The sequence below is a fragment of the Nannospalax galili genome, unplaced genomic scaffold, assembly GCF_000622305.1.
Source record: "Nannospalax galili isolate Female #2095 unplaced genomic scaffold, S.galili_v1.0 scaffold538, whole genome shotgun sequence".
Classification (NCBI taxonomy): domain Eukaryota; kingdom Metazoa; phylum Chordata; class Mammalia; order Rodentia; family Spalacidae; genus Nannospalax; species Nannospalax galili.
In genome coordinates, this window is record NW_008343842.1 from 493861 (window position 1) to 507420 (window position 13560).

A 13560-nucleotide genomic window follows, 5' to 3' on the forward strand; every position below is an offset into this window, starting at 1 on the left:
ATATACATATATATATGTACACATATATAAAATATATAATATGGCCCATAGAGGCTAATTTGTGTCCTCAAATGTCCTTCAGTGTGGGTCCATCCACTGGAGCCCAGTTAACCTACCAAGAGTCACACCCTTAAAAGAGGCTATTTATTTATATTTATTTATTTATTTATTTATTTGTTTACTTATTTATTTATTATTTATTTTGAGACAAGTTCTCATTGCATAGACTTGGCTGGCCTGGTACTCAACAGGCAGTTGTGGGTGCTGGGAACTGAACTCAGGTCCTCTGTAAAAGGAGCAAGTGCTCTTAACCACTGAACCATCTCTCCAGTCCCTAAGTCTGGAATTTTTAGATTTCATGGTCCTTAAGAACTCATCAAATTCTTCCCTTTCACATATAAACATAAAGACTGGAAGGAAGGAAGGAAGGAAGGAAGGAAGGAAGGAAGGAAGGAAATGAAGGTAGGAAAAGAAGTTCTTTGCTTCCTTATTTAGCATCTTCCTGAGAAACTATAAAAGTCCCTTTTTGTGTAGTTTGCTTGTTTGTGTTTTACATAGACCTCTTAGCTCCTCCACAGAGGACTTGGGGGTCAGTGGCTCTGAGAGTCATGATGCTGCCAAAATATCATGTAAACCTCACTGCCCTGCCCTATGAAGCTGGGTCCAAAAGCAAGCTTTGTTCATGCACCATTACCAATAACGGAAGAGTTAGTGGTGGGAAAGTAGCCCCCAGCAAGAGCCATCCCCAGTGCAGCAACCTGATTGTTCTCGAACACAGGGATGGAGCCCCACCCCACCCCCTTTCTTTCCTGGTTGTTTCAAAAACCACATTTCCATGTGACCATAGCTTTAGAGACACAAGAAGAAGACAGCTAAACTACCTTGGTGTTTTCAAGCACGTATTTACCTTAGCCAACCCAAACTAACTGACAGGCTGATCCCCACCACGACCACCACCCAAACACCCTGGCTACTCTACTGTATGGCTGCATTCTTTTGGACAATGAGCTCAGTCTCAGGTGGATGCAATAATAGAATTTACCAGATGGTTACTTTGAGATTAAATAGTAAGTGGTCCGCCATTATTAGCGGTTCATTTTGACATTAATTTGTATCCTCCTTGCATTTTGGAAGACCCAGGTCCAGCCCCACCTGGAAGGCAAGAGCAAACCCCCAAGGTCTATGGCAACATGGAGATAATATCTCTCTAAAATAACCAGGCTAGGAAACAATCAATTGTTTTATAGTGCAGGTTTGCCCCCAGTCTCCGTTTCATTTTCAAAGTGCTCTGACATTCTCAGTTGAGGGAGAAACTCAAAGGCACCTTACAAATATTGCAGAAAACAAGAAGTAATTGATATATAAGAACTGTCACTCCTGGGAAATCAAGCGTTGCTATGACCATAGATAACTTTTTTTTTCCTCCCTTAAGTATTGAGTTCACAATGATCAAAAAATACCCATGATATAAGAGCCATATTTATTAGCTCTATAAAAAAATTAAAAAATAAGTCACATTATCCTTTAAAAATAATTCCATCAAAATGTAAGCCAATTCAAAACAAAAACATACTATATAATAAACCAGCTTTGAAAAGAATATATAAAAAATACCTTTCTTTCCTGCTGAGTTGACTGTACTTCTGTCAGTCAATCTATCATGCAATTCCAAATTAATCTTCTGAAATCACTGCTCTGTTCATGTTATATCCCTGCCCATAAAACACTCCATGGCTCCCTATTGCCAACTGAATTGAATCCAAACTCCCCTTGCTGGTTGTACTGGCCCTGTACAATCTAGCTCTCACTAACTGTCCAATTTGATGAAGAGAGGTCACAAATGTGCTCGCACCACAGCCCAGGCACATGTCCATCTTTATCCTGTTGTAATGAATCTAACCCTCCTGGGAACCCCTCTTCTGTGTCTCCGTCTCCTCCCATTCACAAACTCTCATTAAAGAGGTTGGTCTCTAGCTAGTAGCTCTGATTTGACAAAGTATCATATGGGGAGTGAGGAGATGGAGTGGGGTTTTGACTTGGTGGGAGAATGTGTCCAACCTGTGTGTGTCTCAGCCACAGGCTGTGTTCTTGGACCCTCAGAGCTGTGACAATTTCTTTATGACCCACAGAGACTCTAGGCTACAGCACACAACCCATCACCCAGTCCACCCAGCCCTGACCTTTAGTCTCCAGCACCAAGTTCCCCAGCTCTGCAGCATCTTGTTTGAACTAGGTCTCTGCTGGGTGCCAGTGTGACCCCCCCCTCCAATTTCATGCCACCACACTCCTTATCTCCTTAGCCAACCTCAGGACGATCCATCACGCTGCTCCCCTCCACCAATAAGTATTGTTTGTGTGGTGGGCGTGGCTATGGGGAGCATGCTATGGCAGTGCTATCTGGAGGTTTTTTTTTTAATTAAAAATGTGTGTGTGTGCGTGTGTGTGTGCACGTGTGTGTGTACATGTGCAGGCAGAATCCAGAAGTTGACGTTGGGCATCTTCCTCAGTCTCTGTAGCTTACTCCTTCATGTCTTTCTTTATTTATTTATGAAGCTCACTGGTTTAGCTGGACTGGCCAGAAAGGCCCCCAAGCCCTGGGATTACCAACATGTTTCATCATGCCTGACTTTTTATTGGGTCCTGGCAATTGAACTTGGTCCTCACGCTTGCACAGTTATCTCCCTAGGCCAGCAACCCCTTTTTAGATCAAATACCTTGTTTCTTAGATTTCTTATAACACGGGCGACAGTGCCCTGGTTTTGTAGTTTTGTTTTTATCTTTATCTCTATTATGAACCTTATTGTTTCTTTTGAAAGCAATGTCTGGTTTCTTCAGTGTCCCCAACAATAGCATAGTAGCTTGTATAGTACGCACTCAATGAACACTTCTGCAAACAGATTGAAATGGAAATACCATCCTTTTACCTTCTTGATTATGCTTTTTAACGCAGAGACAAGCAATGGATAACATCACCTCCAAACATGAAATACAAATGTGCCTTTTTATCTTCTTAAAAGTCATCGTACTCTTTGGCTGAAGGAATTACCTTCCCTCTAGAGAAAGCTCATTAGTAGCCAGGTGGGGTGGCACATGTCTGCAATCCTAGTACAAGGGAAATCAAGGTGGGAGTATCTCAATTTTCTCAAGCTCAAGACCAGTCTGGGATATGTATCAAGTTCCAGGCCAGATTCAGCTACATAGTAAGAACCTGTCTAGGAAAGATGAAAGAAAGCCAGAGAGAGAGAAAGAACGAGATGAGGGAGGGAGGGAGGGAGGGAAGGAGGGAAGGAGGGAGGGAAGGAGGGAGGGAAGGAGGGAAGGAGGGAGGGAGGGCGGGAAGGAGGGAAGGAGGGATGGAGGGAAGGAGGGAAGGGGAAAGAAATGGAAAAAACAGAGGAGAATGGAAAATGGAAGGGAAGGAAAGGAAGGTTAGGAATAAAGTTCATCACCAACTTTTTCTATCTTTGGCAATCAGTCCCCCTAAACATGGACAACAATGAAGAAATAGAATGTAGTCATATAACTAAGAACCTCAGAGTTAGCATAAACACGAATCTTAAGCGAATAGTGCCACATTAATGGCAATCAGAAACAAAAGACATTAAGAGACCAGCACCGCCCTTGTTAGGACAGTTTTCCTGCTGTGGCCCTGGTCCAGGGTCACAACTTATCCAAGAGCCCATCAAAGCAATGTCCTCTACACATCCACACCCCCAACATGTTACCTTTAATCAGAGTCTGAAACTCTTTGTGTTTAACTGTCCCCCTCTGAAGGTCAATCTTCAAGGTCATGAGGAGTGCAAAGAGAAATTTGTGGTTTTCATACAGGCCTCTCACTGAGTACGTAAAAACCTTGTATGTCAGATATTCGATGATATTTGCAATTCTCTTTTGAGGTAGTGGAGACTTTTCAGATCTGAAATTCATTAAAAAAAAATCAAACAGGTAAAAAAGCAATTTCTTAAGGACTAAAAATAACAACAAAAATTGTGTGTGTGTGTATGCATGTATGCATGTATGTGGAGGCCAGAGGTTGATATCAGATATCTTCCCCAACTAATCTTCACTTTATATCTTTTAGCATTTATTTTTATTTTAAATCTATTTATTTTTATTTTATGTGTGTAAATGTTTTCCTGCATGCAAGCACACTCATGTCATGCAATGCCCACGGAGGCCAGAAGAGGGCATCAGATCCCCTGGAACTGGAGTTATTAGCTGCCATGTGGGTATTGGGAACTGAACTTGGGTCCTCTGCAAGAGCCGCCAGTGCTCTTAACTGCTGAGTCATCTCTCCAGTCCCTTATTTTTATTTTAATTATGTGTATGTGTGGGGAGGGGGCATGAATGTAGTTGCCCCTGGAGGCCGGAAGAGGGCCTCAGATCCCCTGGAACTGGAGTTATGGATGGTTATTAGCTTCCATGTCAGTGCTGGGAACTGAACCCAGGACCTCTGCAAGAGCAGCCAGTGCTCTGTAACTGCTGAGCCATCTCTCCAGTCCCCCACCTTATTTTTTTTAGACAGGGTCTCTCACTGCACCTGGAGCTCACTGATTGGCTGGCCAGAGAGCTTCCAGGGACCCTTCTGTCTCCACCCCCCAGCACAGGTTACATATTGCAGGCTGCCACACTGGCTTTTTACATGGATGCTGGTGATCTGAACTCAGATCCTTAAGGTTACACAGCAGCTACTTTACCAACTGAGCTGTTTCCTAAGCTTCCCACAAAACACTTGAAAGTGCCACTTTGGAGATGATGGAGCGAAAGGTGTGGAGGACTCACCTGGCCATGGACTGGTCGAATAACTTCAAGAACTGGGACAGTGAGGTTTGATACATAACGTTCACCATGCTCATTTCTGTGATGAGGAAGTAGAGGATGCTGCCGCGGGTGGCGGCTGGCCGGAACTCCTCCTGAGCCATGTTGATCTTGATCTCTGTTTCTGCAGCGACATGGAGCTTTTCACTGACTTCTGCTGCTGTCTGCTTGGTGATTCGAAGGACACCAATGAGAGACTCGTCGTCCACCAAGGAACCTGAAAGTCAAAAACATGAAAAATAGCAGACACTCCGTAGAATGACTCCAGAGCAAGGGGCATCCTTTCTGAACTAATACCACCAGCTTCTGAGCTGACTCCCCCAGCGTCTGCAGAACAGAATCTCATCACACTCAGGGGTTCCTGATCTAACTACAACCCAGCACCTGGATCTTTTTCAACATTCCAGTTGAGAGCCCATCATTCCCCTCTACTTGAAAATCTACACCAAAAGGCAAAAACTGTTTTGGATAGGCTCCCCCGCCCCCATTAAAGGTATGCACCACCACACCTGGCTTCCACCTTGTTTTTTTGAGACAGGGTCTCTCACTTGATCTAGAACTCGCAAAGTAGGCTAAGGTGGTTGGTCAGTGAGCCCCAGGGACCTGCTTGTCTCTGCTTCCCCAGTGCCTAGCTCACACAAGCATGCACCACCACCGTTGGCTTTCTTAAAAAATGAGTATGAGTGTTTCCTGCCTGTACGTACTTGGACCATGTGCAAGCACTGCCCACAGAGCATGTGGGTGCTGGGAACTGAACTCCTGTCCTCTGCAAGAGCAGCCAGTGTGCTTAACCACGGAGCCATCTCTCCATCCCGCTGCCTTTTCTGATGAGGATTCTGGGGGACATAACTCAGGTCCTCTCTGTCTTTGGTGGTATCAACTGCTGCCTGTGTGATGCACTTTTACCTCCATTATCACCTAGGTGACTCTCACCAAAGTGTCCCCAGCTCCTCCATCCCACTTATCTAGGGTGTGAGCAGATGGAAACACAGTTCCCAGACTGGCAAGGTGACAGTGGCTGTTCTCTCACTGGTTGACTGGAAGAGTTCCCGCTACAGAGAACCCTGGTCACTCTACATCCCTAACAAGAATAAACTGTGGTAGGGTGGAAGTGTCACCCAAGAAAAACACCATAATTTTTTTCAGTTTTCCCTTCAAGTTATTGTTTTTAAGAGAAATATATGCTTACAACAACAAATTCCATTTTAAGATGTAAAACACCATGGTGATGCACTGAGCTCACAGGCACTGTATCTACAGAGGCAGTGCTCTAGAAGCAGATGTGGTAGTTTGAATGAGAGATGGCTCCCATAGGCTTGTGTACTTGAGCACCTGGTCCCCAGTGGATGACGCTGTTTGGGGAGGTTGTGGAACTTTTAGGAGGTGGAGCCTCGTTGGACAAAGGATATCACTTGGGGGTGGGCTTTGAGGGTTTTATAGCTTTCCCTCACTTCCTGTTCTCTCTCCACTTCCCCTGGGGATGAAAATGTGATCAGCCAGCTTCCTATTCCTGCTGTCACGGGTGCCCTCCCCACCATGATGGACTCTGGCCCTCTGGAACCGTAAGCCAAAATGTAGTCTTCCTTAAGCTGCTTTTGTCAAAATGTTTTATCACTGTAATAGAACAGTAACTCTGGAACTCCTGCCTCTGTGTCCCCAGTGCTGGGACTGAAGACCACCATGCCCAGCCTAATTTAGCTCCCTTTTTAAAGTTTTGAGACAGTGTCTCACTACATAGCCCAATCTGGCCTCAAATTCTCAATCTCGTAGCCTCAACATTCCAAGTAGCTGGGATTAGAGGTTATGTGCCGCTACGGCTGGCCTTGATTGGGATTGTTTTAAAAGACTAAGTTTTTGTTTTCTTTTAATCCAAGGATTAACGTGGCAGTGGGAAGAAGTCATAAGTAAAATGCTAATGGATCATGGCATTTAATTAGGTAGCTGTGATTTATTGCCTACAAAGAGAACTGATATGATATCTGTTGATTTTATTCTCTTTGAATAAAATTTTGCTTTTTTGTTTGGTTGTTTGTTTTGAGACAAGGTCTTGTGGGGAGCCCTAATTGGCCTGGTGGTTTCTGTATAGCCCAGGCTGGCCTCAAACTCACAGCCATTCTTCTGCCTCAGTTTCCCAAGTGCTACAATTACAAATATGCACCACCACATCCAGTCAGAATGTACTACAGAGTACCTGCTCAAATTGGGGTGTGGCATAATGATTCTGGCTGCCCTTCCCTTGGCTTTTTTGTTGTTGTTTATTTTGTTTTTGGTTTTTGAGACAGGGTCTCCCTTTAGCCCCAGCTGGCCTGGAACTCACTTATGTAGACCAGGCTGGCCTCCATCTCACAGAGATCCACATGCCTCTACTGGGATGAAAGGTGAGCACCACCACACCTGGCTGCTTCCCTTCACTTTTAAGTGGGAGTCATTGGAGGTGAGTTGGGCTCTTGGGTAGCCACGTTCTTCTAACAGAAATTACTTGTTTTGTACGTGACCCATCATAGCGGCTGCGTTTCAGTGGCAAATAAGAGTTGATCAATGGAAACAGCCCGAGCATGTGAGTGCCCTCTGAGCAAGCAAATGAGTCCATCACAAGTTCCCTGGCTCTCTTGGGAGGCCCTTGTTTTTCTCAGGAGAGAGTGATTATATCAAGGAGACAATGTTATTCCCATTCACTCAGTGTCTAGCTGCTAATTCAGAGAGCGCAATCTCTGCGGTGTTTCTTTAATGACTAGATGGAAACTGCCCTGCTTGCTTTTGCATTGTTAACTTGACTATTTCCTAGCACCTGTAGTCAGGGCGGCACTGAAAGCAGTGTGCGTGAAACTCTTCCTCCTTTAGTTCCCAATGACATGATACCTTTTGTAGCACTTAATTTATACAGCAGGTTATCCTCAAGTTCTTTCATCTTCCGCTTATTAAAAGTAACATCCTCCAAAAGTTTAACCCTCTCTGACTCCAACTCCTGTTATTAAGAAATAAGCAAACAAAATCACATCAGGATCATAATCAGCAGTTGCTATAGAAAACCAGACTCGGTGGTGGTTATTATCAAGGTTCAAGGGTTTAAACCAAACTTCCTTTTGAATGATGGAAGAAATGACTATCATTAGTCAAACCATTTTGTATTTTTGTTCCTCTGAGTAATTGATAAAATGGGGGCTGGAGAGATAGCTCAGCAGTTAAGAGCACTGGCTGCTCTTGCAGAAGACCCGAGTTTACATTCCAGAACCCACATGGCAGCCAACCACCATCCATAATTCCAGTTCTAGGGAATCTGATGCCTCTTCTGGCCTCTGCAGGCATTGCATGCATGTGGTACATTACACACATGCAGGCATACACATAAAATAAAAATTAAAGTTAAAAAAATAATACCTACTGAGTGGGTACTGTTATTGTTATGGCTAACTTTCAGGCTGATGACATTGTTCTTTTATTTTTATTTTTAATATTTTTTATGTATATGAGTGTACTGCCTGCATGTGTGTAAGTGCATTTGTGTTGTATAATGCCTGTGCAGGTCAGAAGAAGGCATCAGATCCCCTGGAACTGGAGTTACAGATGGTTGTTTAGTGGATGCTGGGAATGGAACCTGGGTCCTCAGCAAGAGCAGTAAGTGCTCGTAACTGCTGAGCCATCTCTCCAAACCTGATATCACTCTTCTAAATACCTTAGTGTATCTAATGAAAACCAAGACATTGTTTTGCATCACCATAGCCCAGTATCCAAGTCCAGGAAGTTTAACATGGACAGAACATTCTTACAGAGTCTAAATGAAAATCATCTTAATAATATTCGTCTTTATCCCATTTTCGTGTGTGTGTGTGTGTGTGTAGGCTGGAAGTTGATGTCAGGAATCATCCTCAATCACTCTTCCACCTTACTCACTAAGGCAGAGTCTCTCAATTAAACCCAGAGCTCCCTGATATGGCTAGTCTTGCTACCCAGCTTGCTCTGGGGACTCCCGTGTCTGCCTTCCAAGGCTTCAATTATAAGTGGGTTGCCACAGCCACCTGACATTTTTACATGGGATCTGGGGATCCAAACTCAGGTCCTCATGCTTGTGTGGCAAGTACTTTCACAGCTGAGTCATGTCCCTAGCCCCAAGTCCAGGAAGCTTAACACTAACAAAATATCCTTACCTGGTCTAAATGAAAATCATCTTAATAATATTTAGCTTTAGTTTTGTTTTTTAAACAGAGTCTCATGTAGCGCAGGCTGGTCTTGAACTCACTATGCAACTAAGGATGACCTTGAACTTCTGATCCTCCTGCCACCAGCTCCCAAGTGCTGGGATTACAGTTATACACTGGCACACCCAATTTATGTGGTGCCAGGAATAGAATCCAGGTTTTTGTGCATGCTAAGCAAGCACTCTACCAACATCCCCTGCCCTCAGTAACATTATTTTTTTTTCTCATTAATATGCAGAATCACATTGTACACTGAGAAAATTATATTACAAAGTAAATTAACACTACATATTTGAGAACAATTTTTATAAAACTACTTCAGAAAACCCATCACTTTTAGAAGTCTTCTGAAAGCACTTACATGATGAAAAGCCACAGTTCAGCACTGAGCCAAACATCTGCCATGGCTTATGTCACAGTGTGCCTATAGATTATTTTCATCCAGAATTTGTGCAGCTCACAGGCAGGATCTTGTCCTGTGTACTTTGGTATTCCTGAGAGCACTTATCATGAAGTCTTGTAGAAAAGAGACTCACCCAATTTCAATTGTTCAACTGAAATGTGCTAAATTTAGTTCACATGCTTTATCTGATATCTGGGGTGTGAGCAGCATCCCAATGTAACACACAGCTAGTTACCTGCAGAGATGGGTCTGATATCCTGTCCTCCAACTCCTAGACTAATGTTGCTGCCTTCCTACTTTCCAGGCTGTGAGATTCACTGGCGCTGTATTTGCAGGAGACTAGATAAGGAACCACTGTCATTAAAGTGATCACCACCCACCGGGGCTGGAGAGATTGAGACAGCTCAGTTGGTAAAGTCCTTACTTCATGAGCATGAGGACTTGATCCCCAGCACCCATGTAAGCAGCTGGCCATGGCAGAGTGCACCTATAACCACAGTGATGGGGAAGTGGAAACAGGAGGATCCCTAGGGCTTTCTGATGAGTCAGCCTAGCCTAATCAGTGAGCTCCGTGTTCAGAGAGAGGCCCTGCTTCAAAAAATAACATGGAGACTGACTGAGGAAGATACCTGACATTGACATGCATGTGTGTGCATGGCCTGGCATTGTGGCAGGATGAGACTTTGCAAAGTTTTACAGCATGGCCCATAAAGCTTCTAGGACACCTAGCAGACTATGCACGTGTTGTCACGGGGTGAGACTATTATTCTCACTGGCCTCCATCTGTTTGTTCATCTGTAAAATGGGGGTGTCACGGCAGGACTGACAGGAGAGGAAGCTCAGCTTATGAAGTGTGCATACTGTGCTCTCCACCGACGCTGGCACAGGCACCCTACTGCATGTCTTGAAGGGGAAGCTAAGTTAAGGAGAGTGAGTGTGGGGCACTCTGAGGACCTTCGGGCAGTGCCGCATGGGAGAGCCAGACTTGTGGGAAATCACCTCAGAACAGACCAACAAACTCGTTTGACCACAGGGGACTTGCTTTCAACAACTGACATCATGTGAACCTGAGGGGTGATGCAGGCAGTGAACTGGAGAGCCAGGGCTTTTGATAGTCTGCTGAGTGATCTCCCTAGCCCCGAGTCCAGGAAGTTTAACACTAACAGAATATTCTCACGGAGTGCTCTAGTTTGTTTCTCCAATGCTGTGACAAAACACTCTGACCAATACCAACTTGGGAAGAAAGGTTTTTTTTTTGTTTGTTTGTTTGTTTGTTTGTTTTAAGTTTACATTTCCTGGGTCTTAATTCCTCACTGAGGGAGCCCAAGATAGGAACCTGGAGGCAGGAACCTGGAGGCAGGAGCTGGAGCACAGGCCATGGAGGAACGCTGCTTACTGACTTGCTTCCCCCACCCCCACCTCCCCGCTCAACGTGCTTTTTTATGCAGCACAGGCCCACCTGCCCAGGGGTGGCACCACCCACAGTGGTCTGGGCCCTCCCACATCACACAACAAGAAGACGCCCCTCAGACATGGCCACCGGTCAGTCCAATGGAGGCAATTCCCAATTGAGGCTCCCTCTACCCAGGTGTGTCAAGGTGATAACTAAAGCTATCCAGCACACAAAGTCTAAATGAAGATCATCTTAATAATGTTTGCCCTTTGGCAGGTGGGATTTCATCGATGTTTTAACAAGGACAGTTAGTACCATGTCCCGTCCCTTCCAGAGCATCCGTCTTCCAGTGAGTCTCTCTGTAAATCCCTTTCCTCCCTGCTGTCTGCTTCCCGGTCATTCTCCTTCTCGCCCTCCCATTTTGTGCTCCTCTGCGCTTGTTGTTTCTAACCTCGCCTTTTCCTTGAATATGAAAATGAATTATAGTGAAGTAAATGTAAACATTCGCACTTTATGCAAATGTATTTAATATATGCAAATATATGTTGTGCATCAAATAGAAACTTTTCTGTGCATTTTCTTAAAAATTACTTTAGCCTCCTATCTGCCTCTGAAAATATTCCAGCCCAAAGGTGTTCTTTGTTTCATCAATACCCACAGTTATACCTAATTAATTTCCCTACTCAAATGCAGGTTTCATTTGAAGTACAGTTCCTGGTATCATTACATTATTATAGTGTAATATCTGAAATCTCGACGGTTGGTAATAGCTATTCGGAGGAATTGATTTTTTTTTTCTAGGATCATTGTTTTATTATTTTTCAGGTGCCCCAAGACAATACGTAAGATTATAGATTTGTATATCCAGATGCCCAAAGGTTTAAAGACAGAAGTATAAAGAATGACATGTGTGTGCGTGTATGTATGTACATGTGCATGAGTGCACTCTGTGCACGTATATATGTATGTGTGCATGCATGTATATATGTGTGCATATGTGTGTGAATGTATATATGTGTGCATATGTGTTTATGCACGTGTGTCTACATGCGTGTGTCTAGGTGTGCACATGTCTGTGTATGTCTACATGTATGTGTGTAAGTATGCACATGTGTATGTATGTGTGCATGTGTGTGTGTCTGGGGATAAAAGAGAACTGAATTTCATAATTTCCTGATGGAAACTGACACTGAGAAAGATATGTTCTTATGACTGGTTATTTTTTCCCCTATATTTATTATAGCAACATCCTAATCTATTTTATTTTACCTATTTATTTATTTATTTTGTGGGGGGAGATGGATGCCTCAGTGAAAATGTATAGGTCAGAGAACAATTTGTGGGAATCAGTTCTCTCCTTCAACTATCTGGGTCCTGGGGATTGAACTCTGGCCATCAGGCTTGACAGCAGACACCGTTACCTGCTAAGCCATGTCACCAACCTACTTAATCAATGCTCAACATTTAATTTAAGTTAGAGTCTTTACCTTGAAGAGTGATTACCTGTTTCTCCGTTAGGATTACTCTCCTGAGTAACTGATTCTCCAACCCCTTCATGGTCACAGTGAAATCAATGACCGAGGTCTTCGCATTGATCTCAGGGGTGAAAGCAGGGTTTGGTAACTTGGTGGTGATGTAGAGTTTAAATGTATTCATGATGTCACATTCCTTATCACCGACTTTCACCTGTACAAGTTCAAATATAAAATTAAAACCAGCTTAAAGGCCAGGAATTGGAGGTACAGCTTGAAATGAATTCATCAAAGGTCAAGGCTGTGATACTTGAATGAATTTGGAAGGAAAGTTGCAAAATTTTAATCATGGACCTTAAATAATAAAGGCTGTTTAATTTAGAGTAATTCAGATTTGTGTTCCTGCTGAAGATGATTTTAACCACAATACAAAGGAAGTCAGATGAAAACCTGATCTAAAACAAATGGCTAATAACAGAAAACTTGGACACGTCTAAGATAGGACTTAAAAATCTAGTATTTATTACTCTCATCACTTGTAGATGAGTAAATAATATCCTGCTGAGGAACTCTGCTGTGCTTATAGGAATTACTACTTCTTTTTGTGTCCCACCATCATATCTCAGACATATTTGACAACAGAGTCAATATAATTTTCAAAGAAAAAAAATTTTTCCCCAAGAAAAATAGCATTGATTTTAAACACTGCTATTTGCAGTGCATTGGAAAACAGCTAGTTTTTTACTTTCTAAAAAGCAAGTAGAAACTATAGAATTTTTAAATACTTAAATTTCTAATTAATCTTGATCCTGCATGGATGGCACCATCAGGAACCATGCCTTCACACCACAGACAGGAACCTAGGGTTCTTTAAAAGACCTCAGATGGAGATTCTATAGCCTTCTTTGTCATGTTAAACGAGGCACAGACAATAAACTGGACTCAGAAAGACAAATATTTTCATTTGTAATATGAACAAGTTCCAGATATCTAAGAGGTAGAGGGACGCCAAAGGAGCTAGTGGTTCATTTAAGCATGACCAACATTGTACATCGTATAGGAACAGCAAAATATCACACAATCTCTATTTGTCAATAAAATGTTTTAAAATGTGATTCCAAAGCATGAATCACAGTAACCAGAGAAATCACTAAGATTTTGCTCTTAGACCCCTTTACTGGCAAAGAAAAATTGCAATTTGTAATCTCATGGGAGAACAATGGGAATTATTTAGAACATTGACTCAGTTTTATTCTTGCTTCTCCACAAACTGTTCCA

At 43.1% G+C, this 13560-nt stretch overlaps 1 protein-coding gene across 1 annotated transcript in view; it reads right to left on the reverse strand.

Annotated features, from left to right (window-relative positions):
• Positions 1-13560, reverse strand: part of Dnah8 (dynein axonemal heavy chain 8) — a 308707-nt gene that overhangs the window by 81273 nt on the left and 213874 nt on the right. The window contains exons 73-76 of the mRNA XM_008840196.1: positions 12314-12496; positions 7678-7783; positions 4783-5035; positions 3726-3916 (exon numbers count right to left, since the gene is read on the reverse strand). Of these exons, the coding sequence (XP_008838418.1) occupies positions 3726-3916; positions 4783-5035; positions 7678-7783; positions 12314-12496 (733 nt within the window). The remainder of the gene's footprint in view (positions 1-3725; positions 3917-4782; positions 5036-7677; positions 7784-12313; positions 12497-13560) is intronic.